This window comes from Nyctibius grandis, chromosome 25 (genome assembly GCF_013368605.1).
Source record: "Nyctibius grandis isolate bNycGra1 chromosome 25, bNycGra1.pri, whole genome shotgun sequence".
Classification (NCBI taxonomy): domain Eukaryota; kingdom Metazoa; phylum Chordata; class Aves; order Nyctibiiformes; family Nyctibiidae; genus Nyctibius; species Nyctibius grandis.
In genome coordinates, this window is record NC_090682.1 from 6682641 (window position 1) to 6709308 (window position 26668).

The following is a 26668-nucleotide window of genomic DNA, read 5'->3' on the forward strand; positions in this document are numbered from 1 at the left end:
ACGTTCAGCAGTAACCTGCAGTCATTGAAAAGTGCTCGGTGACTGAACGAGCCTTCTCTGGCTGCCTGGTCAGCCCGTTGGGTTGGTGCGGTCCGCTGAGGCCAAGGAGGACGCGTTACCCTCATGGCAGTGGGATACATCCCAGTAAAGGAGCCGTGGGTGGGTTTGTGGTGAACGAGCCTGGTGTCTGCAGCGGTTCAGACGTAGGCTCGGTGTGGAAGCGAGGGTGCAGCAGACGTTCTTGTGCAGAACCGCCAGACCCTGGTGCTGGCTGCTCGCCAGGCTGGTGGGTCCTCGCTTCTCACAGCAAGGCCTCTTCGATGGAGACGCTGATCTTGGGCAGATACGCCGTGGTTGGGCATTAGCTGGCAGTGGCAGCTTTGGCGAGGCCCCCAGCAGACTGTTGGCCAGGGAAGTTGTTTTGATTAGATGCATCATCCTCGTCTGTGGAGGGTGAATGTTTTACTAGCAACCAGCAGTCACCCATCGAGAAGACTGTCAGCTCATGTGGAAGAGGAAGGGTCGGGGCTTCATATAACCAGATCTGTTGGCTCAAAGACTTTTCAGAAACAAATTCTGTGACTGGGCTAGAGGCCAATTCCAGCACTACGTCTGCTGGCACTCAGTAATGCATCAGAATATCTCTGGATCTCTCCGTATGCTCTTTCTTGCATTACTTGTCAACAGACCTGACTGCCGTCGAGGAGGGGTTTTGGGAGGGTGTGTGGTGTGGGAGAGATTCCAGCTTACCTCCCGTCGGGGTGCACTCGCTGCCTGTCCCTGGGCGAGTACCACCATGGTATGCGTGTCTCTGGATACAGTCAGAGTGGGGTAGAGCTGGAAACCTGCCTCAGCTGTCACCCGCTTCGAGGTTCAGTGACTAGGAGGTGGCCCTGCTGCACAGAGACTTTTACATTCGAGGCGGTTTAGGTCTTGCTTTGTGCTTTTTGTGACTCTTACCTGGCGGTTTTATGCCGCAGCTGATAAGTTATTGATGCTGTTATCCTCCTCTCCCCACACCTCTGCAGTGCTGTGCCGCTGAGGCAGGGATGAGTAATGCTTTTTGAAGCAGTGGTGCTCTAACCTTTCAGGCTGGATGCGTAGATTGAACAGTTTAATCCCTACATTTTCCATGGCATTGGGATGACTGTACAGTGCTATCAAATGATTCATTGATTAACATAACTCTATGAACCAGAATATTTCTTCAGACCCTCAGAGCAGAAGGGATGCGTTGTTGAAGGCTCCGTTCGTGGTGTCCGTAGCTGGGTGCAGAGTACAAGCAGGCCGGAGTGGAAGGCTGTCCTTCTCCCCCTACCAAGTGCACAGAGTTCTCTCGCATTCCATTGCCGTGACGTTGGAAGGCTTTTTTCTTTCTTTTTCCCCAGAGGACTAAGCAGAACTGTTTACCCTCCGCTAGCCAGCGTCCCCTCAGACGAAAGCAAGGCGTCTCAAGTGCAGCGAGATGAACGTGGGCGGGGGAAGGAGAGGAGAGCACGGCCAGAGAGGCTCCGAGTGGAAGCTGTGGTGTTTGAGCGTCACCGTAGAGGTGCTGTGCTGCCGTTCATTTTGCTCCGTCAGCTTGGCAGCGTTGAAATGTTCCGTGCCCGTCGGTAGCGGGGCACTTGCCAGCCTGCAGCGGGTGTTGTGCGCGGTGACGAGCACGGCTCGTGTTCTGCTGTCCTGACGACATTTAATACCGCTGTCCCCTGGCTCTGGTCGCTGCCGTGGCTGGAGCGGTTGAACGCTGTTTGGCTCCATTGCCCCCGAGAGCTCACCCTGAAGCTGTACTCACCTGCCTTAGGGTGTGAAACTGTATTATTTAATCTTTAACTCTTCTTAATGTGATTTTATTTTAAGTATTTCCAGGTTGTTAATCCTGCTGGAATGATAGGTCTGTCTTTTGCAGCTCCCCGGGATTCACAGGCCGTTTGTGTGATATGGTGATGCAGCTAATTACTTTGTAGTCAGGTTTTGCAGCTTGACCTCTGAGCCTGGTGGTTGTGTCTGGGTATGAGAAGAGGAATGTGATGTGCAACGAGTGGAAGCTGTAGCTCGTAAGAACCACGTTTTTGTAGAGCCCTGCTGGTGGGGGTGACTTGCTCCCCAGCAGCCTTGTGGTTTCTTTACAAGGTGCACACACTGGCCCTAGCCCGTTAGATCTGTCTCAGATGTCACTGTTATTTATGCACTAAGACTCTACTGCATTCCATAACCAGGGAAAAGTTCTTGTTTTCCCTGAGGCAGCTGCTGCATTTAAGGAATTTTTGGTATGTGCTAGAGTAGAAACTCATTTTTATTTTGTACCTGGATCATAGAAAGTCAGGCTAATGCGACTGAATCTCGGTTCTGGAGAGACAAAGTTCCCCTGCACCACACAAATCCCTGTGGCTGTGCCAGCTCCGCTCGACGCTCTTTGCTGCCCCAACTCCAGCAGAATTGTACCTGGCGAGCAGGGAAAGCCCTTTGGTCGAGGTGCCGTTCGGTGAGGCTTGGCTTTCTCCTCGCCGGTCGCAGGGGAAAGTCGGAGGCTTTCTGCCGCTCTCAGGGAGCGCTGTAAGGCGCCTTGCACGCAGGACAGCGGCGTAGGTGTTTCTGCTCACTCATTTGCAAGTGGTTGGCTTATGCTAATGGGTCTGCTTTACGTGCTCCGAGCTAGAAGCGCAGTGGATGGCTGGCTGTGCTCTGCCTGCCTGCGCTTCCACGTGGTAGCAGTAGGGTTGGGTGATTCTCCTTGGGAAGAGCCTTCTTGAGTTTTTCACGGCTGCTTCTGAGTTGCTTTGCCCTTGGTGGAGACAATGATTTTTGGTAAGGAAAGTAGATGTCACTTTACATACTCTTAGCTTTTTTCAGAGTGCAAGTAACCCTCGAAAGTGACGTTTCTAAATGTTGGGCCTTTCAAAGAAAAGAAAGCGGTTTTGACTTGGTGCTGAAGGGCAAGTTGTATTTCTGCTGACTGTGGCGCTTTGAAACACCCCGAAGCTTTGCGTGCTCTTCCATCCACGAGGCAGGCGCTCAGGAAAAATGCCTGTGTTGAAGGAGGTTTTCCTGGCAAGATGGTGGCACATGGTGCGGCTGCAGGGGCAGCACCCCCCACACCCCTTGGCCCGGGCAGAAACAAGACTCTGCGTGTCTGATGCGAGCGGGCACGAAGGAGGCTGCTGAGAGCAGCCTGGCTTCCTGGCCTGGGTGTTCCTGTTGCATAGGCTGAAACAAGGTAAAAAAAGCAATATTTAGGCATGCACGGTGTGCTTCTCTTCCTTCCAGTGCCTGACATCGTCCTGCTGCGGGGCTGAGTGGTGCTGGGGCTCAACTGAGCTAAGCCCAAGGTCTATTTTAGCTCTGTGTTTTGATCTGAGCTGGTTAGGGTTTTATGCGTGGTTTTAAATTTACTTGGACATGTCTAGAGGATAAGAGATGAACCAGTCCGCATGGAAATAAATTTGTAGGGATTTGTGGAGGTGGGGGGTGGAGGGGGAGGTCTGGGGGTGGCGGGAGGAATGGCATGTTGCCTTGGAGGCTTCTTCCCTAGCCTGGATGTTTCTCAGGATGTTCTCTCTCTTCCCCAGAAGAGGTATTGCAGCTGAAATGCAAACTCGGGGTTATCTGGTTTCTAGTGTTGAGGGCAGTGATGATGGTTAGTGTTACCAGTCTTGCACTTGGTAAATAAGCTTTTTTTCCATCTGCATTTAAAGAGAGGAAAAAATAATAACCGGCCTTGTGAGACGGTGCCTTTATTTCCTTGCTGGTATAGTTGAAGTTAATAGAAAATCTCATTTCTCTGCCTCTGGTAATGTATGTCCCTGGAGAGCAAGGTCATCACAAGTGATACCAATGAATGAAGAGGGGGGATGGGAAATGTGATCTGAAATTCCTGCAGGCTCGCTCATCCTGCACCCTCCGCGTGTCAAGGGAGGCTGTATTTACGTCACGGTGCCTTACATAAGGGTCTATAATGTGATAGCTCCTGAGGTTGTGTGGGTCTGCTGAGGCTCCTGTGTAATTGGTTCAGCGTGTGCTCAGCGGAGAGCTGCATGGCACTTACGGACGGCTCTGTAGCCGCGTGGAAAGAGTTTGTATTGTGGAACCTTCATGCAGCTCTGGATTTCTTTTATTTTCCCTTTACTATCACCCTTTTCGCTGGCCTTACGGCTGTTCCGGGCATCTTGCACTTTTAGAGCATGTTAAATTAAAAATGCTGAGGAGTGGAAGGACACAGCTGACTTGCAAATGTGCTACCTGAGGCCAAGTGGTCAATATTTGGGGAAAATGTTGGTAGGAAGCATGAAGCGAGCCGGGTGCTGTGCGTGCTCTGCTGCAAAGGCACTGCTTTGGTGCCCGTGCCCTGATGTCCGGCAGCAAGCAGCCAGTGAGCCTGCGGCTGTTCAGCGGGCGCTGCTGCTCTTGACATTTCTGTCCTGGTCTTGTGATGTTCCAGGTTTAGAAGGCGAGCGGCTTGTTTTACTGCCCGTGTCACTCGATAGCCGTACAGTAGGAGCTCCTCGCTACAATCCCCCTGACTGTACGGCGCGGGGGGACGAGCACTGAGAGCGTTGGAGCTCCAGGGATAGGTAGTGTGGGAAGAGCTGCCAGTGCGCTGGCACGGCTTCTGGGATGGGTGGGGTGGGCTTGTTCTGGAGCGGGGATCTTGCCCTCAAGCCAGGGCTCTGGTAGTCCTTGCGATGAGAAAGAATCACTTCAAATCTTGCATCTGTACTCCTAGTTTTGTTGTGTTTTATGGCTGTGCGGGAATACGAAAAAACTGCTTTGGAAGTGATAGTGATGAGTAAAGAACTGGGCAGAACTGGCCTGTGTAGGAGAGCTTTCTCCCCTGGAAGGTCGCTGGCTGAGCCGTAGCCACGGAGGCTGCCCCAAACCGTCTGTGACGTTCCCAGCTGCGGGAGGTGTTTGTTCTGCCGTTTACATGGCTCTCACCAAACTAACTGGGAGTGATGCTGCACGTTGGTCCTTTCCAGTGTGCAAAACAGAAGATCATTGCTCCTTGTTGTTGCAGTACTGTTACCCAGTCCTGTCCCAGTCCCAGAACCCATGTAGCTCACCTCCAGCCTCAATCGACAGCCTCACATGATGTGTAAACTTGAAGCTCAGTTCCTGAGACTGCTCTTTCTGCCTGCTGCTACGGGAGAGAGTTTCTTTTTCTCGTGGATTCTGGGGTGACGTGGGCTACGTGAGTGCTTTGTGAGAGGGGCAGAGAGGCCGTGCTCTGCTCGGCGGCCTCTGCTCGCGCAAGGCAGCAGGACAGACAGACCTTCACTTGAACGAGGTCGGGTGATGGTTCCTGCTCCACGTATAGTACCTCTCTGTGCTGCCATTTCAGTTAAGAGGCCTTTAAAAAAAAAGTCCTCTAAGGAAAATCAGATCCTGCCTTGGCAGCCTGTCTGTCTAATCTGGGGTAAATGCAGATGTGCATCTTGGAACAATTTACTCCTGGTTGTGTTTAGGGCTGCCAGAGTGACTTTTTATTCCCACATATGGAGCATGGTTTCAGAAGGTAATTTAAACAAATGGAGTGCCACTTCCAATTTTTCAGGCTTCTAGTTCAGGAGCCAAAACCGTTCTCCTGGCTCCAGCTTGCCCACCCTGGCTGTATCGGTTCCCACATGGTGTGCCAAGTTTGCAGAGAACTATCTGTGGTCCCTTTCCCCTCTGAAGAGGCACAAATGCCTTGGCCGAGCGGGGCTGGAGCTTTGTCCGGACTGAAGCGAGGGCAGGGCGTGCAGGCACTGCCTCTGGGCAGCCCCCCGTAGCCAGCCTGTGAGCTGGTGGGGAAAGCCCTCCCTTGGGGCTGTGCTGAGCCACCCGCTTGGTCTGGCTTTGGGAAGCTCCAGAGATGGTCCGAGCTTCCAGCCGGGCCTTCTGCTGTTGTCACGGCTCGCTGGGCTTGGGTTGAAAGAGCTCAGCTGGGTAAGGTGTTAGCAGGTGCCCTCACGTGCTGGGATGTGCTGTGCAGAGGGAGGCTTGGCGCTTCTGGTTAGCACTGGACGGTGTCAAACAGCGTTATTTCTGGTGGGGCCCTTCAGGAAGGGTACTTGGGTAACAGAAAATGCCTCTGATCCATGTGGTGCATGGCCAGCAGGGATTGGTAGAAAATAAACACCCCTGTGTTTTGTTTGGACTGGAGAATTACCTTAATATGTAGTTGTTTTGGTTTTACGTGCATCTTGCTGTGCTATGAGATGTGGGATAAGAAAAACATTCAATAGCTGCCTAGGTTTGTTCTGGTGAAAGGAAATATTTTCAGTCTACTGAAACAAAAATCACAAAGTGTTGTCGGTTTCCTGGTGCAGTTACCCCTGACCTGGCTGCTGTAAGGAAGAGGAAACAGAGTGAAATGGGAAAAGCACCGTATATTTAGATAGTCGAAGTTGACGTGTGGAAGGGCGCAGTGTTTACTGTGCAGGCACCTCCCCAAAGATGCACAGGAGTTCCCCAGACAGCTGCGGTGATCACAGACCCACCTTCTGGGTTGCTGCTCTGCTCGATGACTCCGTGAGTTGCAGGTACTCACTGACCGTTGTGCTTCGTACGTAAGGACGAGCTCCAATGCTGACAGCTCGGACGCGTGGAGCTGCGTAGCGCAGACTTGTTTTAAGCCCCCAAACGGGTCTGTGGAGGGGCTTTGTTTGCTTGGGTTTTGTTGTCTTGCAGTTCTGCACGTATAAAAGAGGCTTTGTCCTCGCCGGGCCCTGCATTTCCCATGCATAAGGAGAGGCATTGAGTGAATTCCAGGCTGCGGCTTCGCTTCCCCGTGCCCCCGCTGCATTTACCTGTATTTAGTGCACGTCTCTGACTCAGTGTTTACTCTTCAGTATTTAAACATTCCCTAGAAGTTAAATCTCCCGAGAACATTATTCTTCACACCAAGCGCGTGTGGAAGCCCAGTTGTGCAATGCCCACGCTCACGTGTTGGCTGCTGTCTTACTCCCTCAGAACAGGATTTAGGGTGGCAAAGCAGCAGCCACGATTAGAACTTTGGTACGAGTCTGCTTTCGAAATAGCAGCGTCTCTGTGCTCCAAAAATACTCCCTTGTCCCTCGCTCTAAGCTTTAGAGCCGGGGTGCAGCGCTGGCTGTTTGCTGGTGCTGAGGGCAGCACCCTCGGCGCTCTGCCAGCCTGCCGCTCTGCCAGCCTGCCGCTCTGCCAGCCTGCCGCTCTGCCAGCCGAAGCCGCTGGCGTGGTGGAAGAGAGGACGGGCTTTGACTTGCATAGATGGAGCGGCAGCGATAAGCCCGTGACACCCCGTGCTCTTTGTGGTTTATGGCCCGCTGCCCCGTGCTGTCACCAGCCTGGGGTTAACGGCTGCGTGTGGTATCTGGGAAGCGGTGGGTTGGTCGGGTGTCCAGGGTGAAGGTCTGGAATTGTCCTGTCCTTACCTGGATGAACTCCTCGGAGGAGCTGTGTGGTGCTTCAGCTTGCACAGGAGGGTGAATCACGAGCATGGGATCTGATTGCCCGGCTGCTGTGACGCTTTGGTTCTCTTACGAGAGCGTACTCTCGTACGGGACTCTCGTGCAGGACGGGAGATCTGCAGCAGTGCCCTTCATCCCCAAGGCTCTTTGCTCTGCCGTGGTGTAGCAAGGAGCGCCTGGCACGGGTGGAAGCACGCCAGCCCACGCGTGAGCCGGGCTCCTGGGGTGGCTTCCGCAGCCGTTTCTCGCTGCACAGCGGTTGGTCGTCTGGGTGCCCTTTTGCTCGGACCATGCTGCACCGTGCATCCCTGAGAGGCCCCTGCTGGAGCGTGTTTTGGCTTTGAAGTAGGTTTTCAGCTCCTGAGTGTGTTATCTGTGGGTTTCAGTCAGTTCTGCTGATAAGGGAAATCAGATACTGTTGTTGGAAGTGGCTTGTAGGCTTCTCTACTGCTGTAATTCAGTTCTACGCCGAAGGGAAAGGTGATTCTTTAAAAGTTAGTCGGTGCAGTTCCTGCTGCGGAAGGATCTCCTGTGAAGCTTGCTTTGGTATGAAACAAATTCACATTTTAAACTAAACTTTTTGCTTGTGTTTGTGAGGGGGAGGAGCAAGCTTCCAAAAGCTACAAGAGGCAGGTGCTGTGTTGTGACATCGCTGGTGACTTAGTGGAAATAACTGCGAGGGTGTTTTTGTCCTCAGTGAGCTTTGAGCTTCTCACTTGTTAAGAGTCAGGAAACTTCTGACTTGACTTAGGTATTCCCCCCTCACCCTTTGGTGGAAATACCACTGCAGAACATGGGTTTCTTCTAAGCTGAGCTTTATGATTGAACGTAAGCTTCCAAGCTTGCATCTTCCTTTGGACTTGATAAACTCTGCTGAAAGCAGAAGGGTGGAGGCAGCCAGTGGTGCTTCCAGCTGCCAGGGAGCTGGGAGGAGTCTGGGGAAGATCACTAGGCTGCAAACGTCAGACAAGCTGAGCTCCACCTTTGCCGTTCCTGTTGCGCCCGTAGAGGTTCTCGTTTTCAGCGGTGTCCCCGTGAATGTCCCTCGCAGGGTCACTGATAGTAACGGTGGCGTGAGACCCCGGCCAGGCCGTTCCCTGGCTGTGCTGGTCTGCGGGCAGCTGCCTGCTCCCTTTCCAGCAGCGATGCTGCTGTGACTGGATCGAGGTTTTCGGGTCACTAGTTTTAATACATCTAGTAAGTGTCTTTCTGAGTTGGCGCAAACAGTGAGAAATAGACGGGGCGAGGGCACGGGGGAGGCTGATTGCCTGGAATTTGTGGCACTAACGCTGGCACGATTTGGTTTGCTCCTGCAAAGCCGTCCAAGAGTAGGGCTAGGAAGGGGGTACCAGTGCTTGGAGCTGTTTATCTTGGTTGTCGAGGGTTAATGTGCTGAAGGCCACATTCCTTCCAGTTTCACTTTTGGCTTCGCTTCCTCAAAATTTCCACTTCATTTCAGAACAGTTCTGGAGTGAGGGGTGGTGATGCTCTGGAGCCTTTGAGTCTGAAGTGTTCTTTTGTGTCATCAGGGGGATGGAGGCAGCCACGGTTGTTTTCAGGCCCAGGGGCGCGTGGAGCAGATCTTCCCGACAGTAACGTTAACCCTCCCTACATCAACTAATTGAGGGATTTTTAATTAACTGAAGGAGTGGAGATAGTAAGTAGAGGCAATGGTTTTGAGAAGAAAAGTGCTTTCTCCTATCTTCTTGCGAGTGCAATGAAAATTCGGACGTGTTAGGGCTAAACATTTGTGTTGCACTGGTTTGATCGTGTCTATTCTTTTGGGAGCCAACCGCAGACTGAAGTTACTAGGTTTTGCAGGCACGTAGTAAACATGTTATCGATGGAGAGGTCTGAGAACGCTCAGGCTTTGCGGTGCTTTTCCTCCTCAGGTCGCTGTACCTTTCCCAGAGGTGGGCATCTCCTCTGAGCTGGTTCTCCTGTGGCACTAGCACCCCACCGCTGCCTGCGTCTGGCACAAAGCAGGGGACCGCTCCCAGGGCGAACCTTCGTACGGGTGGGAGACGGTGCCCAGATAAAGCAGATGTCGAATGAGTCGGCTGCCCCTGAGAATACATTAATCCTGACGACTAGTACGGCCTTGCGAAGCGGTGAATACTCACCAGAAATGCACACGTACGCTGCCCTCGGCCTCTCAGACGCGATCCCGCGGAGGAGCCTGGAGCCCCCGTCTCTAGGTGTGCTGAGGGGATGGTGTGTGTCATGCGAAGCCATAAGTGCCGCTTCCGAGACATCTCGTGGTGGGGCTGCTGCTTGTTTGTTCCCATAGAAACTGCCAGCTAATCGTGGCACCTGGAGGAAGGCTGCGCTGGAAATGCAGGGTCTAAAAATTTCTGAAGACAGCATCTAGATCTGGCGTTCTGCTTTATCCTTCGCTTTCCTGTCAAAACCTTGCTCCCTTCCTGCCCAGATCCCACAGCTGGTGATTGCTAGGTACTGGCTCCTCAGTGTGGAGCGTTCGGCGTTCTCGCTGGCATCGTGGGGAGCAGAGGTGGCTGCGGGCCTCGCGAAGGGCTCGGGATTCACTGGGGGTACCCTGGGTACGAGTGTTTGCTGTTGGGCAGACATGGAGCTGGAGCAGTGTCCCGGGGTAACTCCCTTTCCTGCAAGCGTGTGTTGTAGCGTGGGCTGTTGCTTTTGGTTTATTTTGAATATCCGAGTAGATTCATGTCGGTATAGAGGAAAGCTAGCGCTTACAGGCTTAGGAAAATACCTGCGCGGGTCTGTCTGAGCCCAGGAGACCATGTTCCCCAATGGACTTGAAGTGGAAGAGCGATCTGTTCCATCTTACCTGTTGCTGTAGATTTTCACTGATACTGTTGTGATCCCAGTGTGATATTTGATGTTCCTACAGCCTTCTGTTCTAACCAGGAGCTACTATGCTTCTGAATGACTCCACATAAAGTAACTCCATATTAAAATCCTGTGCATGCTGGCGCTGCTGCAGGACCTGGCCTCCTCCCTGGAATGTGGGCATCGCTCGGTGTAATCGCCCAGCACGGAGCCGCCGCTGCCTGGGCTGCGGCGAGGCAGAGGGAGCGGGCGCTGAGGGTGAGTGAAAGGGATTGTTATACGGGATGACAGATTCCTCCGGAGGTTGTTGCTGTTGCAGAAGGGAAGCCAAGACATCGGTGCTTAATATCTTCCAGAAGTCCTCTGCTTTAACCCTTAAGGAGCTTCAGGAAATAAAGGGAAAGCTGGTGCAAAGTCTCCCTGGGGCTCTGCTGCACATCCTGGTACAGCACCGCGACCTTTTCCTGATTGCAGCTTACGGATCGCGCTGGCAATAGGATTTCTTGTGGTGTATGGGAGAGTGACGAGCAAAACCAGAGCTGCTCCTGCTGCGAGCATGTTGCTTTCGTTAAAAAATAGCCACCTGCTCCTGAGTTGAGACCTGTTGCAGTGCCCCAGTGCTGGCTGCTCCGTATGTGTTTGACGTGAGCAGCGTTCAGGTATTCCATCTTCTCATCGGAGACCTCTGGGTCCGAGTAGGGATCTTTGCACTATAGTATTGCTTAAAAATACTCAAAACCAAAAGTACATCACGTCGCTTAACACTTCACACATGCCATCTCCTAACTTCCTTCCCTGCTGAGCTTTTGCTTTTTAACAACCCGCGAGGTCTCTGCGTCGCAGCGAGTCCGGCTCGGTTCCGCGGCAGGCGGAGCCGCGGCTGCTGCCGTACAGATTCCTGGTGCGGAGCCTGCTGTGACAGATTTCTTCCTGCATGCGAGTACATTTCCAAAACTGTGCTGCTAAGCAACTCGGTGCGAGAGCCTAGCGGTGCTCTAACGCAGCGCCAGCGAGTAGCAGGCTCGTATGATTTCCTCCAGCTCTGCTGCTGCCGGCAAGAGCGCTGGCAGCGTAAGAAGCAGCTCGGCGGAGTGCAGGGGATCCTGCAAGCGGGGCTGGGCTCTGGCCGCTGAAGTGAGCTGTGTGTATCAGTTGGGTGCCTGCTGCTTTGGCTGTCGCTTGGTTCTGGGCAAAGCAACAGTAAATGGGTTGCAGCTGAAGAGTTTGCCCTTCTGCTCTTGCAGGATGCCCTTTCTTCGGTGTCATATGTGTCAATAAAGCTTCACTGATGGGCTTACGTGACCTGGATCTGCTTTTTCACACCGCATTTGACTAGTTAACCGGTTTACATGGGTTTAAATGCACCTCCATGAGGTTCGGCGCTAGTCTAAGCTCATTCGAAAACTGGTTCTAATTAGCAAGTGCAGTCTTTGTGTAGTAAGTGCCAAGATTGCTCTTAATTTGCGTGGAACCTGTGGAGGTAGCGCTGCAGACTGTCGGCAGCTCGTACGGCTGAGCCGCAGCAGTGCTCGCTGCTGAAGTCTCCTTCCTTTCCCTCCAGCAAACCCACACAGGACTTGGCTGCCTCGGTAGATCCCCCCGTAATTCACACGGGGCCACTGCCAACGTGACAAGCAAAAGCTCCTTTCCCATGAAATGCCTCTGTGGAGTGTTCTGCACCTGCAGCTCACGTTAGGTTTGACCGGAGAGTGGCCCAATTTGCAGCCTCGGCTTTGTGAACTGGTTAGAGCGTGCACTGGTTTGGGAGGGCTCAGTCTTGGCCGTTCAAAGTCTCTTGTTAGGTCAAAGATCCTGAGGTGGAAACAAGATGTGGAGAAGCCAAGGAAGAGCTGGTGCAGGGGGTCTGACGGAAGAGGGGAGAGGGGCCTTCACTTGGTATTCACCTGAGCTTTTTCCCTTAGGCTTGAGCTAACTGTCAATACCGGTTCTTAGGTATTCTGCATGTATAGTCGAGGTATGGAGGAGTTCAATTAAGTCACATAACGAGGCATTCAGGTTTTGTGCGTGCTATCTGGATGGACATGTGGACGTATTTCGCTGCAGTAGCACGGGCCATCGCTATAAGCTGGCATTTGTGGGTGTCGTATGTTGGTTTTCCTCGACGAGGAGAAAGAAAGAATTTTCCATACCACCTCTAATTCATGCTTCTGACTCCTGTGAAGCTCCTCAGCTTGCATCTGTTAGCCATTACAGTAATTTTATAAGGCTTCTGAACTAAAAAGCAATTACTGGCAGGAATGTCAGCTGAAGCCGAGGAGCTGGAGGGTTTTCTCCTCCTGTAACAGAGCACTACATGCAAAGATGGAGAGGTCAGTTGTAATGTAAACATGGCACAATGTCAGCCTGGTGGGATTCAGGAGAGACCAGAGCTGTGTGGCTCTACCATACTTGCTTTTCTTTGGACTGGTTGGGTGTGGCTAGCTGGGCTCTAGTCTGCTGAGGCTTGCTCTGCCTTTGGGCCAGTCCGGTGTAGCTGAGGAGGAAAAGGCAGTAGAGGCTGGGATCAAGACATACAGTGTCTGAGCAGGGCTTGGAAAAGGTTCTGCAAGTCTTGCCCCTAAGAAGGATGAAGACTGGAGGTGGACGTGGTGTAGCTTGAAGGGTTCCTGTGCTTCAGCTGTGGGTGGCTGACCTCCTGGGTTGCCGTTCGGTCCTCTGGTGAAGCTGGGGCAGCCTGAAGGCCAGGCAAGGCACTGAGCAGCCATCAGGTTTTGTGGTGTTATGTACAACCTAGACAAGCTCCCTGCAGCAAACCAGCAGCAGCTGGCTGGTGCGGTTCTGTGCCAAGCGCTGCAGCCTGCCCCTCTGTGCCGTCTCTTCCCCGCTCTGCTGTCTGCAGCCTGAGGTGACGCTACGTGGCGTGTCCCTGCTGCGAGCCGAGGAACTCGCACTTTTGCAGCACCTCCGATTTGCCAAAGGAGGTTCTTGGCGCGCTGTGATGGTTTGTTTATCTGCTTGGTGTCTCCAGCTACATTCCCCCTTGCCTTGCCCTGCAGTCGTAATGCCCTTGGTGCTGCTCAGCAGGCCTGTGATGCAGTTGATATTAGCGTGTTCAGCAGCCAGAGATTCGGAGTTCCCTTCACTCTTGTTTCCTACCTGGGTTCAGCTGGTATGTGGAGCTGTGGAGGTGAATGTGGTTTTTGTGCTTCTGTCATGGAAATCTTGGTTCTGTTCCCCTGGGGACAGGGAAAGGTCAAGGCAGAGTACAGCCTTCACACAAGCGGGGTATTAATATTGCAGCAGGCCAAGAGGATTTGGGCGTATTGACTTTCCTCAGAAGGCCATCAGTATTTTCTTCACCTTGTGCAAGGCACAAGTCGCTGCATTGATTGTGCAGAGGGATGTGGACAAGGTGAGAACTTCCTTCCTGAGCAAATGCAGCTCTTCTGTACGCAGCTTGGTCCACAGTTTCCTGCTTTCAGTCGCTGCCAATATTTGTGTTTGTGCCACCTCCAGAAGCCACCGATTTTGCTGCAGAATGGCCTAGTTTTATCTGCTGCATCACTTTTAGGTAGGTGGAGCCTGCTAGTTGGTTAATTCCGAGGAGGAGATGCCTCTGTTTTGCCCATGAGGTGGTCAAGGGAAGTCTTGCTGGTTCAGTAACAAGCTATTGTCTGGGTATCCTGAATGTCAGAGCGCGTCTCTTTCATCAAGCACTTTGTTATGACTAAAAACTGTACAAACTGCCTGTTTGCATCTGGAGAGATCACTTGTAGTGACCCTGAGCGCACGAGCAGACTTGTGATGCCAGCTTGCCTGCCACGTGTGTGCCCCTGCCGTCCGACCGCCCGGTTGCTGTGGAGCGACGTCTGTCAGCCTGAGCTCCTGAACAGGGACACGACCTCCAGCAGCCTGGAGTTCACGGTCTGTTTTCATCGCAGCCGTGCGTCCATATGCTGGTTACGTGCCTCTGCATGTAGCCAATATGCATATCATCCTCTGTGTGTACTTGCTTATCGGGTCTGCAGAGCTCTTCTGACTAGACACTCTGTGGGGGAGAAGGCAGTGATGATGCCTGACCTGCGGCGTGGGGTACGGGAGGGCACCGGCGTGTGCAGTGTGGTGCAGGTCAGCCCGAGAGAGCGAACAGCCGAGCTTCAGCCCCTCGGTGGGTGCGTTGCAGCAGCTCGGGGCTCACCACCCCCCTTGCAGTGAAGAGCAGAGGTACAGAGGATGCTGATTTAACTTCCAGCCATGCCCGTACCCTGGAGGTGTCCTGAGGTGTGCCATCTCCACTGCCACGCTTGGCAGTTTGCATCTGCTGCTGGTGTCAGGTTTTCCTTTTTGGTCACACCCGATCTTAATTCCGCTCTCTGCTCCCGGAGTTCTCCTGACGGTCCTGTGCAGCTTTGGTGTCTGCTTACTACAGTGGTTCTTACCCCTCCAGCAGCTGCCTAATCCAAACGGGCCGTGTTCCCGAGCTCCCCACGTGTCTCTGGCAGGCAGGAGCAGCTGGGAAGAGTTCTTCTCGGGCCGTCCCTCTGACAGCTTGTGGTGTCAGCCCAGTAAAACTCTAGCTCTGGTGGATGGAAAGGAGAGGGCTCCTTCGCTGACGTCACTTGCAGTTGTAGAAGGAATTCAGATTCCTGCCTCCGTTTAGATGGGCCTTCTCCAGGCTTACTCATTTATTAGTCCAAAGACTCGTACCAGGGGCAGCTTGTACTCTGCCGTGTGCCCTCGCAGAGTGATGGCAGCCAGGTCACACGGGCACGTTCATGGGCAGCAGGACGCATCCAGCGACTGCTTGCTGAGGGTTTTCCAGGAGGAGTGTGGAGCAGAGGACTCCTCGGGACAATTCTAGGAGATGTTTCTCCTAAATAAACATGTTGATTTTTTTTCAATGCAGTCAATTTGTCGGTGCCATCTGTTGGCTCTTGATCCATTGAGGAGATCAGTTGCTGACTTATGGGAACACTTAGTGGCATAATTACACTTTTTTAACTATTACTGATGAGACTGATCGCCCGGCTGCGTTCCGAAGGAGGGGCGCTTCTGCCTGACTTCACCTTGTGCTGCTATAGAAACAACTGCACTGAGATGGAAAGGGCGGTTTCTTTATGGAACGATATCCATGCAGGAAACGTTAATTATAGTTTAATCATAATTAGACCTAAGCAAATGTGTGGGATGAAGTAGTAGATGTTAGCCCAGGACAGGGTCTTTAGCTTTTTCCTTTGTTCACTGCACAGAAGAAAAGGACACGTTCACTGATGGCTTCTTTCCACGGAGAGCAGCCTGTTCGCTCCGACCTTTTGGCCCTCTCTTCTCAAGAAGCTGGAGCAGTTCAGAGCGTGGTGGCTGTCCTCTCCGTGCCCCCGCGCTGTCCCCATCCTCCTCCCGCCCCTCCGCCTGGGCACCCAGCAGTGTGTGTCCCTCCTTGTTGGCAGGGCAGATTGGTTCAGGGAAGTGGGTCCGGACATGAGCCACGCTTCGCTGCTAAACAGGACGTCCATATAAATTGTAATTTGTGTGCTCCAGAGCTGGCTTATAGCCTACTGCCTGTAAGCTTCGTTAACTTGTGATAAAAGAATAGTTAATTTTTCAGGCCCCTCTTTTATAGTATTTCATTGTTTAAGAAATTAGATCGTGGTTTTCTTCCAATTGTAGCTGAATTTGTGCTTCATTTAATGGCGTTTACTCTCGCTCTCTGCTGTCTAGTGTCCCGTTTGTAAGCATGAGGGAACGCACTTGAGTTTGGCTTTGGGGGGTTTGTGTTTCGTGAGACTACCTGAAAATGGTGGTTCTTGCACAAGTAACATCACAGAGGTCTGGTTCTCGTGGTGCCATGAGCATTAGTTCTCCCTTCGCTTGGAGCAGGAGACCTGCTTGCCTGTACTTTCTCGATGCTTTCTGTGGGGGTGGGATGGTTTTGTGATGGCAGCAGCAAGTTCCTGCTGGCAGGGAGAGCTGGACCAACACCTGCAAGCTTGTGTGCGTGACCTGCATCGCCAGCCTGGGGGATGGAGTGAAGCCCAGGAGGGGGATGAGGGCGGCATGCAGCTGCAGGGGCTCTTTCCCGAAGGAGGGAAGCGTGCCCTTAGGGCTGAATCCATGGGAGCAGTTCCCTGCGACCGGGTTGGAGGTGAAGTCAGTCTGGCTGGTGTGACCAGAGGACTTCAGCCAGTCTTTGCTCTGTTGAAATCCTGAATCGTCTTTCAAGGGAGGGAGAATATCAGCCAGCTGGGAAGTGCAGGAATGGAGAAACCAACGTGGTCTGTTCTGGAAAGCCTTGAAAAGCACTCCTTCCCTCTGGAAAAAAAGGAGTCCTCTGAAACGAATCAAAGAGCAGATCTCTGAAGTGAACCAAAGAGAGTCCCTCCGCGAAGGCCCGGGTGAAACGGGCCCCTCAGCCCTGAAATTCCCTGCGCTTTCCCTTCTGCCGCGAGCACCGAGGGGATTTCCTACTTCCACCCTCGCACGTTCGCGAGGAAGCTCTGAATTTCCTGAAACCGGAGCACAAGGTGGTTTCCCCAGGCTTTTCCAGGACACTTTTTTGCTGTTTATATTACATCAGTTGCTGGAGGCAGTTGAATGGAAGGCAAACGTTTTGAAGAAACCTCTTCAGAAACACCAGGTCTCTCCTCCTCGGAGCTTTTGAGGATGGCTTTAGGTCTGCTCGGGGGCCACCTGTTTGGCCGAACTCACAGTAAGATCCTTCCCAAGAAGACATCTTCTGGCTCGTGTTTGTGTTCCTCTGCTGCCGCCTCAGGTATTGTGTGTCTTGTGGGTGTGGAGTTTCAGGGCACCGCGTGTAAAGCACACAGCGTAGCAAGGTGACAAGCGTGGGGCAGGCAAGCAGGTGAGCTGGCAGCCCGGTTCTCCCTGCCCCGTGTTATCAGAGAAGAACAGGGTAGTTCTGTTTTGTCTGACCCTACTGGCCAAGCTATATTGAATGAAATGCTCTACAAACCTTGAACTTGGCCAAGAGTGTCAGCTCAGGTCGTATAGTTAAGCTGAGAAATGAGTAAGGAGCTCGGGAATACTCCAGAGCTGGGGATTCTCATGTACGTATTGGTGCCTGAAAATGGCTCGTGTCTCTCAGCAGACACCTTGGCCTCACTCTTTGAGGAAGCTTCTCTTAGCTTTATGTGTGTGTGTATGTATATTGGTTCTTGCAGGGACAATCCTTGGTGAAAAGCATGTAGTGAGTGCTCTCCAACCCCACTCTGGCTTTCATCTTCCCCAGTCCACTCCTGAGCGTTGTCCTTGGAACTCCGCAGTGCAGAGCTACCAGAAGCGTAGCTAACGAAGCACACGCTTCTCGCCGATCTGCTCCTCGGCAGAGGACGGGCTGCAGCCCAGAGCGCTGCCAGCTGAGAAGGGGACAGCAGAGCTCATCACCCCGTTAATCACTGCCCATTAGTGCTTGGCAGTGTCACGGACCAGGTCTGATTCTGCTGTTTCACCTCGTGTCTCGGCTCTGACCCCGTTCCTGCTGGCAGCTTCCCGTGCCGAGTGCCCGACCTGGCTGCCTTTCAGCTCTGTCCTGGCTGTAGGGAGCATGCTCAGGGACTGAGGAGTCTGGAATCGGTCCTGTGCTCCGAGTTAAAGGGTTCAGGGGAAAGAAACAGCCCATTGTACTCGGTGCCTTGTCGGGTTCCTGCTGCGTTCTGCTCACATGCAGGGCAGTTATTCCCCTGGCAAGGATTTAATCATAAAATATGAAGCTTAATTTTCATGTGCTTCAGATTGTTCCCTTAAAGATCCCTTTTTTTCTTGCTTTTCTGCAGACAGCACCAGGCCTGTTAGAGCACCGTTTAGCGTTGCACTTGGGGTTTGGCTCTGGAGAAGTCCATGCGTGTCGGACCGTGCGCCGCTGTGGCTTCTGTCCGTGGACGCGGCGCGCCTCCGTGTGCGGGGCACTGGTCCCCGTCCCTAGCGGGTGCTGGGGCCTGGTACGAGCTGAGCGTTTGTGTAACTGGGCTTTGGGCTCCTCTGTCAACCCTTGCTGGTTGTGCTCCATCAGCGTGTTGTACCGCGGTGCTGCTGTGCGTGCCCGTCCCCGTGTCTGTGCGTGGTTCTGCAGTCCGCCGTGACAGAGGCGTTGTAAATTATGGTCTAGCAAAGCGGCCAGGAGAAGGTTAGGGGAAGCGGGTCTTGTCCCAGAGTGCCATCTCTGAGCGAGAAAACCTGCTGGTGGACGTTAGTGCAGCCCACCAATCTTGAATGAGGCTGGCACGCTAGAGCTGCTCGTGTTTCCTGGTGGGGAGGAAGGTACTTACGAACTGAGGGCTGAAACCTGCTGCAGAAGCAGCAGTGCAAAGCTCCTGTGCCAGTGAGAGCAGCCTCTTCTCCCAGCCCTTCGCTCCAGGAACGTGTCACGCTGGCTGAGAGAATTGCCTCTTCTCCCCTGCTAAATCAGGCCTTGCAGGAACGATTCCTTTCCTCGTTATCTGTGCCTGATGGGTGAAACAAATTGCTTTCTTGCAGTGGGCGTGAGGGGAGGTGCTTTCTAGCACAGGAGTGTCTCCCTGTTTGGAGTCTGGCTTCACTCTCCGTGCCCAACAGAGCTGGGAGCTGCCAGCGCCGGGGCAGCATGCTGGGAAGGTGGAGGGAGGAGAAGTGAGGGAGTCTTTAAGGCTGGAGAGCAGCTGACTGGAAGCACTTCGACTTGTTTAAACTGTGTTAGTGGAGTGTTATAGAGCACTTCTGTTTTAAAATAAATAAATACATCGATTGTTAGAAGCCTGAGCCCCCCCATTTCCATCCCTGCTCGTATTTGTCAGCCCTGGTACACTGAGGGAGATACAGCTCCCAGGCTGGTGTTTGGGCACGTCCTCCAGCGGTGAGTGAACGTGGCAGTGGCACAGAATACGTTGTCCTCTCTGAGGCTGGGACAAGTTCTGTTTTCATACGGTGTTCAGCACAGCAAGATCTTACGTGCAGCACTTGTTTTTAAAAATGCTTTTCCTAATACGTGATTGGGTCAGTAACCTCTCTTGTTTTCCCCTCTGCTAGGTTGCTATCAAGATAATTGATAAGACGCAGCTGGATGAAGAGAACCTGAAGAAGATATTTAGGGAAGTTCAGATCATGAAGATGCTTTGCCACCCGCATATCATCAGGTTATACCAGGTAGGAGCACGCTGCAGTGGGTTTTCCATCCCTCTGCACTACAGCTTTACACTGTGTGGTAGTCCTTTCTCTAGGGTTATTCCTCTGTTTCTCCTAGGTGAAATATCGGGCGAGTCCTTTATGTTTTCAAGGTCTTGGAGTACTTTGATTAGAGGAGCCGGGGCGGGGGAAAGTGTAGCTAATCCTTCTCTTTTCTGGGAGATCAGGCTTCCGCTGTGGGCTGGCCTCTTGCCATTTGTTTATGGCTATTGTGTGCTGTTCAGTTTCCCAGTTGAAACCGGATGCGGGCTCCCCTCTCGATTTAAGGGACAGAGTCGGCCTTATCCCCTAGCAGGACCGAAAGCATGCGGCTCCCCTGCTCTCCTCCGCCTGCCCCGTTGCCCTGGGGCCCTGAGGACCTGCTGATCTGCTCTGTGCTTTCCTGGGAGGTGATCAGTACCAGCGGCAGACCCGCTTTTGAATAGTGTTTGCAGACTTCTTCAGCTTGTCTGGCATTTTTAGTCTGCAAGCAAAACCACCAGAGACAGAATCAGTGAGTGTTGCCTTTTACACACGTATTTGGTGGTGCCCCTCCAACTGCACCATCAAATAGAACAGTCAGGAAGCTGCAACAGGCCAGAGACAAGAGACAGCAGAGGGATGGGAGCAGAAGAACAAAGGAGGCCAACACCTTGGTGAAGTGTTAAATGCTGGTTTGGAAGCTGTCGGACAGATGAGACTCCCTCCCTGGGCCTTTCTGATACAAGGGCTCAAGCACTTAAGGGAGAAGTTGTGGTAACCCTCAAGAGAAGCTGCTGTTCCCTAGAACCAACTCCTGTCTGTCCAAGCCCAGTCTGCTTCTCATCTGTGCCTGATTAGATGAGTCATTAGTTGGACTCCAAAGGGTTAAAACTGAGCAGAAGTGACAGGGGTTAATGTTTAGCTCTTGGCCAAACCAAGTGTGAGACACTTCCAGCGGACACTGAAGAACTGGGGCACTTTTAAGGTACTTAGGGAACGCTTCTCAGCAAACTGACTCCTTAAAGCTTTGCTTTTGAGCCAAAAACCCATTTTTCAACCAGTTTTATTCCATCGAAAGCCCTTGATGTGATACTGAACAGGAGACACTTGTGGCTCAGCTTTGCTAAGGTGAGAAGAGGGTACCAACTCTGGGGCTTGTTTCATCTGGCCATTCTTCCTGGGTGCCACTTTCAGTGGCATTTATTTTTTGATGAAAACTACTAAAACGTGGAGCTGGGAATTCAGAGCCTTTCACAGCTTTTCATCAGCAATCTGAGTTTGAAAATCATGTTTCCTTGAGCTTATAAAACTTGAAAGGTGTAAGTGAAAAAGGAGAACGTGTCTGTGATGAGAGTGGTCTGTAACATGAGAGATTCTGTTTGTCTGGAAACAGAAATGAGGTTTAAATAAAAATCTACCTAAGGGTTTTCTGGACATGTAGTACCACCAGTAAGCGGGAGCTGTGTGTCATGCCCTGTGACAACTGAGCAGGACTGAGGTTCACCTTTGTTATCCTCTGGTTTTAACACCCAGAGTAACAGCGATGCAGCTGTTGGAGCAGTGCCCTTGTCTAGATCAGGCATGTGTGTTTAAAATACCAGCTCTATGTGTTTGAGTCCTAATTCTCAGTAAGAACAAGCAGGGCTGGGCTCCAGGTACCCAGCTTCTCTGGGATAATGGTCAATTTCGTGTCAAAAGGTGAACTTTCACTTGTCTTTGAAACAGAGAAGCCAAAACACAAGGCAACTGTTTCCAGGCCTTTCTAAACATGCGGGAGTATCGCAATTGAGCTGTCCTGCCTGGCACTGCTGGGAGTGAAACACCGTGTGTTTTCCCAGTGACAAAGCGGAGAAGCCTGCAAAATAAATAGCATCAAGTTTTGGAAAACACCCCGAGCGTGTCCTTGCCCAAAGGCGGGTCACAGACCGTAATGCAGTCACAACGCAGCCCTCGGAGCCACCCTTGCCCAGTCCACGGGCAGGAGGCATTCCTTGCTGCTCCTTGTGTGCTCAGTGGGATTGAATGCCCTCGCCCGCTGCCTGCGAAGCATTTAAACAGTAGTTGAGGCCTGTCTTTAGCATATAGTGCCTTGCCCTGTGTTTTTCTTCTCTTCTGCGTCCTGATAGGGACTCTCCTAGAAGCTGTTCAGGACTCTGAGGTCTCTTTGGAGTGTAGTTACACGAAGGGTGTCAGGACCACACTCAGAAATCGGGCGTATGCTTCAGCGTCCTGTGCTGAGCGTGGCGCCGGCCTCTGTCAGCCCCTCGCTGCCTTTGCCTGCACGGTGCCTGGTCCTTTACAGAAATCCCATCTAATGTGTTGCTGGCCTTGGTGTGCACCGGCCCCAAAATCCTAATTCTCTCTTAAAAACGTGTTAAAAACTGTTAGAAATGCGGTGGTACCTGGCTGAGACACGGGGACTCCCTAAAGCAAAGCCCGAGCTCTGGTTTATGTCTAATAGGTCTTGAGTCATTTGCAAGTCACCTCGTTTCTTGTTGCACACGGCAGTCTCCTTATCTGTCCCTTTTCTGTCCTTGCGCCCAGGTTATGGAGACGGAGAGGATGATTTATCTCGTGACGGAGTACGCTAGTGGAGGGGAAATATTTGGTAAGTACGTTTATTGCATTCTTTAATCAGATAATGCACTGGGGCAACTACAGGAAACTGAAAATAGCTGCCACGCTCTCTTGTTTCAGCTGAGAGATGCCCTTCAGCCTGAAAACTTTCCACTGACAAGAGGGGTAAAGAAATAAATGACACCAACTTGATGGAAAATAACTTCCACAACCTCTCTTTCTTCTTGGGGTTTCATTGGCAGGTGGTGCTGCTCCTCCTTTATGCTGACTTTGGGGTTGAAGATATTGGGAATAGTCACCCAGTTGCGTTTTAAAGTGTTGCTGAATACTTTACTTTCCAGCAAGTTCTACGCAGCGTGTTGACGATAGCGGAAATGTCGGTGTGTGTTAGCAGCTTTCAAAGAAACAGGCTGTCCCGTGGCTCTGGAGTAGTTTGTTCTCAAAACCGTGTATTTTCTTATCTTCGTGATATCTGATGTTATCTTCGCATGTGTTAGTTACATCCATTCTGAACTCCATTGTCTGCTAACAATGTTTTGGCTGAGCTTTCTTGACCACAGAAGCTGTTCTTTAAAGGGAAAAAAGTATCTGTGCCGCACAAGTGCAAGAGCTGTTGAGTGATTTATTAATTTGTTTGTTTTATTGCCGTGGCCAATAGGAAAACTTGTAGGAATAGAGATTTACGTACACGCTGGAGCGTTGTGCCAGACGAGAGTCAGAACTTTGCGAGGTTGGTCTTTACTAGCTTAGCCAGCGTGAGCCTCGGAAAAGAGGGGAAAATCGTGCTTGACAACTAGAGCTGAAAAACGCTGGTTTCCAGTGAGTATAATCTAATACCAGTTCCTCAGTCCCTTTGTAGATGGTTGTCATGTCTTCTGCTCACCACTGTCCGTGTCCTTTGGATTTCTTCTCTGAGAAGGTGACGGCGGAGGGAAGAAACAAGTAGCAGCTGATGTTTGGCAAGTGTCTATTGCCTGGTCAAAAACCTGACTTTGTCCAGCTGAGTCTTCCGCTGGTTTCCTCAAACAGGGATCACGGTGCTAGACACCCAGCAGTTCTCCAGGCTCGTGAAATTTGTCTTACCTCGTGCAACAAGCTGTCATTGCAGCAAAAGCGCTTGAGCGTGTGTTGGAGTTCGCTTGCGTGTGGGTCAGCGCGGGAAAGCGTAAATCACTTTGTGCTTTTTCTCCCTCTTCTGTTGAGTTTGGCAGACAGGCTCATCTTGTTTGAAATCCAGAACTATGTGCTAGCTCATATACACACTTGGAATGACTTCTCTTGCTTACAAAAATAGCCGTCTACACGAGTCGAAGTGAAAATCTAATTGCTCTCTGAAGTATTTTATGCTGTAGCACATCCAGCTCATCAGCACGGCTGACTGCCATTACACTGCCCAGCACTTTGTCCTCGTTGGTGGCTGGGAGCAGGCAGTTATCTCACGGCCCTGACGGTTCTCCAGGCCGACGCCACGAGGCTGTGCCCCCGCTAGCTGGCTTTGAGCCTTTTCAGGCGCTGCACGAGGCCCTGCGCACCCTTGGCGTTAGAGCAGAGAGGGTGAAACTGAAGTCTCAGCTTTGTGTAATCAGGGTTTCCTGGGGAGCCATTAGGACTTTGTTCTAACAGCGGAAGCAATTTACGGGAGGAAACAGCAGCCCGTTTTGGGGAGGTTTCCTTGCAGCCGTCAGCATCTCCAGTGCTGACGAATCTCACGTCCTCATGCTGTTGAGAGAAGGGATGTCGGCGCTCCTCCGTGGTGTCCTGCAGCGGCAGAAGCCGAGGCGTACCTGTTACTAAGGGTAAACTCTGCGTGTTTCTCCAATGCCGTGCCCGTCCCTTTCATGGTGGGCTGGTTAGGGATCACCAGCCTTGCTGCAGGGCTCGCTGCGTGTGGGCAGTGCAGCCGCCGTCACGGCGTCTGGGCACCGCGGGATCCTCGGTGTTAACGGCTCAGCACAGGCACGTTTGTCTCCTGACGGTCTCAGCTCTGCGTGACCTGGGTTGTAATGCACACGTGTAGTGCTGAGCTGCAGGAGCGGAGGGGGCTGACAGCCGAGGTTCTCTGGGTGCTAAAGGCTGTGTAAGGCTGAATGCCTCGTGTAGTTTGAAATACAGCGTGACACCTCCGTGAACCACAAGGTTTTGTTAGAAGTAAATCTTAGGTTGTTTCCCTTGATACTTTAAAAAGACTTTCAGAGGTTTAAACCATACTGTACAACTGTAAATATTACCTAGGCAGCAATGTAGGATGGCATTTTTAGCTGAAAGAATGGTAGTTTCTCTAAATGGCCACGGTGTCAGTCGGTGTTGGATGCTGGCCTTGCTCGTCCCTTGTTGCTGTGAGCTCTGCAGCTCTCCTGGGTTACACCTAGGACAGCTTTACAGGCCGTTTATCTGGATTTCCAGTAAAGGCCTGAGAGCTCCTGCAGTGGCCAAGCGCTGCAGTGAGTGTCTTTGTTTCATCTCTTACTGGAAACGTTTTGATCATTCCCTTTGTTTGCGTAGCGGTGCAGGGGGATCAGGGAGAAGACTTGCTTCTGCTGTGGGCTTAAGGAGTACAGTGTAAACTGTTATTTTTGTCCCGATGCGTGTTCTGTGTGTGGTTGGGTTGCTGGTTTGACATCAGGAACAACTGGATGTCTCCTTTTACACACAGGGTGCTCTTTGTTCCAGGTCCCTCGAGTGTCCTTTTTTGAGGTCAAACAGAATATAGTTTAAAAGTCTGGTTTGATTTCAGCTGTTTACTGAGAATCCTGTAAATAATGTGCAGTCCTCATTGACAAGAAGGCGGGTACTTGGTTAATTAACAAAAATTCTCGTAAAACGTGCCCAAATTACCATCTGGTTAATGTGGCCAGCACACCTGCTGGCTCTGCCCCTTCTCCCATCTCCTCCTGCCTGCCCTGAGCTTTCTGAGCGTGAGCTGGACACACACGTTAACGTGGTACCGCGCTCTAGGAGGTCAGGCTGCTTCTGAGATCACAAGGCTGGAAATAATTTAGCCTAACCCACCACACGGAGGGGATGTGAAGCTTCAGCAGCGCTCGCTTGCCAGACGGAAAGCGACTCGAAAGCGCGAGGGGTCTGTCTAGAGGCGAAGAGTGGAAACTCGTGTATTGCTCCCGTCTCTCACCCAGAAGATGCTTTTCCTTCAGTGCAGGATTTCACCCCTTTTTTTAATGCAGAGAGCAGCATCAGGTGCTTCATGTGAGTCCAGAGAACAGCGCCTTGGTGCACTCGATCGGTGCGTGGGCGCCCAGCTCAGCATTCAGGTCATCTCTGCAACCTCTGCTGCACGGGAGGTTTGTGCAGACTAAGCTTGCAACGGTTAATTTTGGCACACAGTTGCCCTTGCTGGTATGTGAAGTATTCTGTAGCTTCATTGTTTCTGTCCTTCCTCTGGAGCCTGTGCAGAAATGTCAGCGGTCTCCAAGCGCTGCGCCTACGTGCAGAGCCTGGGCACTGGCCGCCGCTCGCATTTCTTCATGAAAAGTGAAATTTCACAGCTAACCTAAAAAGGGTTTTTTGCAGCCTAAGCAGGACTGGCTAACAGAGGGGGCAGCAGTTTTCTGCGTGAGCAGACGTCCGGCAGGGCAGCCCCTGAGAGCAAGAGGCCGAACGGCGCCGGCCTGAACGGCGTGTGTCACTGTCCGTGCGTGGGGACAGGTGAACCTGGCTGGGGCAAAAGTGCTTAGGAGAGCCTTGGAGAGAGACGCCTGCTGCAGGAGCTGGGGTTGATCTCTGGCCTGCAGGAGAATCTCTAAAATATTCTCAAAACCGTTGAGAGGTTGGAGCCTTGCACTTGGATTGACGAGCGCTTGCTGTACCGGCAGCCTGTGCTCCCAGTCGGAGCAGAGGGAAAGGTGTGAATGCCCTTGGCTTGCTCAGGAGCTGAGCTGCTCTCTGTTGCTCGGGGTAATGCCTAAACTGGAGCAGGCCCTTGCTTAACTCTGCCTGTCAGTCCCCCAGCTCTTCAGAGTAACAAATGTGTGACCGTGCAAGTGACCTAACAAAATGTGATGGGGCTGTTTGAGAGAGTAAACTTTGCTTCTCCTAGCACGGCAGTCAAGGGTCCTCTTGGGATTGGTGATGGATTTCCTTCCCCAGCTCTGGTTCAGTTTGCTCATGGAATAAGTTTATCCGATGAATAAAACGTAATTGACAACTTCACTCTGTTGCACAACATGAGTAGTCAAAGGTAGAGAAGTAGGTTGCTGTGCAGTCAGGAGCCAGCAGAATTGCCTTGATGGATCTTGGTAATTAGTATTTACTGCAAGTCAATTATGTCGCAGGTATTTTAATTAATGGGCGACTGGGAAAAATACAACCACCTGATGAGAAACCTTCAGAAGGGATTTATTTCTGTTATTTTCAAGAACAGGTATCTCTGTCGAGCCCTCCAGCTGAACGGAGTTTATGGAGCGAAATGAGCTACCTCAGCCTGGTTTTGGCCAGAAGCCTTTTGGCGTTGACCCGATGGCCCAGCTGTCTTGAAATGGGCAAGGAGATAAGACCCCCGGGGTCTGGCTTACTAGTGCCTCTTGTTACAGAGGTTGAGCAGGTTTTATTTTTATTTCAATGGAGAAAAATATTGTAAAACCTTTACACTTGTCACCAAACAGTTGTGATTCTCCAGCCAGTCCATCAGCTGTCCTGTAAGCAGAGGAAGGCTTGTGCTTCTACAGCCGTTCCCTCGGGGACAGCCCAGGGACGGGCTGGTGTGCCAGAGCCCCTTTCCGTGGGGCTTCAGCAGT

At 52.0% G+C, this 26668-nt stretch overlaps 1 protein-coding gene across 5 annotated transcripts in view; it reads left to right on the forward strand.

Moving 5' to 3' along the window:
* The window catches only part of SIK3 (SIK family kinase 3), a 69825-nt gene that overhangs the window by 17085 nt on the left and 26072 nt on the right, over nt 1-26668 (forward strand). For all 5 annotated transcript variants that reach the window (XM_068418427.1, XM_068418422.1, XM_068418425.1 and 2 more), the window contains exons 2-3: nt 19224-19340; nt 21885-21948. In XM_068418427.1, the coding sequence (XP_068274528.1) occupies nt 19299-19340; nt 21885-21948 (106 nt within the window). In that variant the 5' untranslated portion in view covers nt 19224-19298. The remainder of the gene's footprint in view (nt 1-19223; nt 19341-21884; nt 21949-26668) is intronic.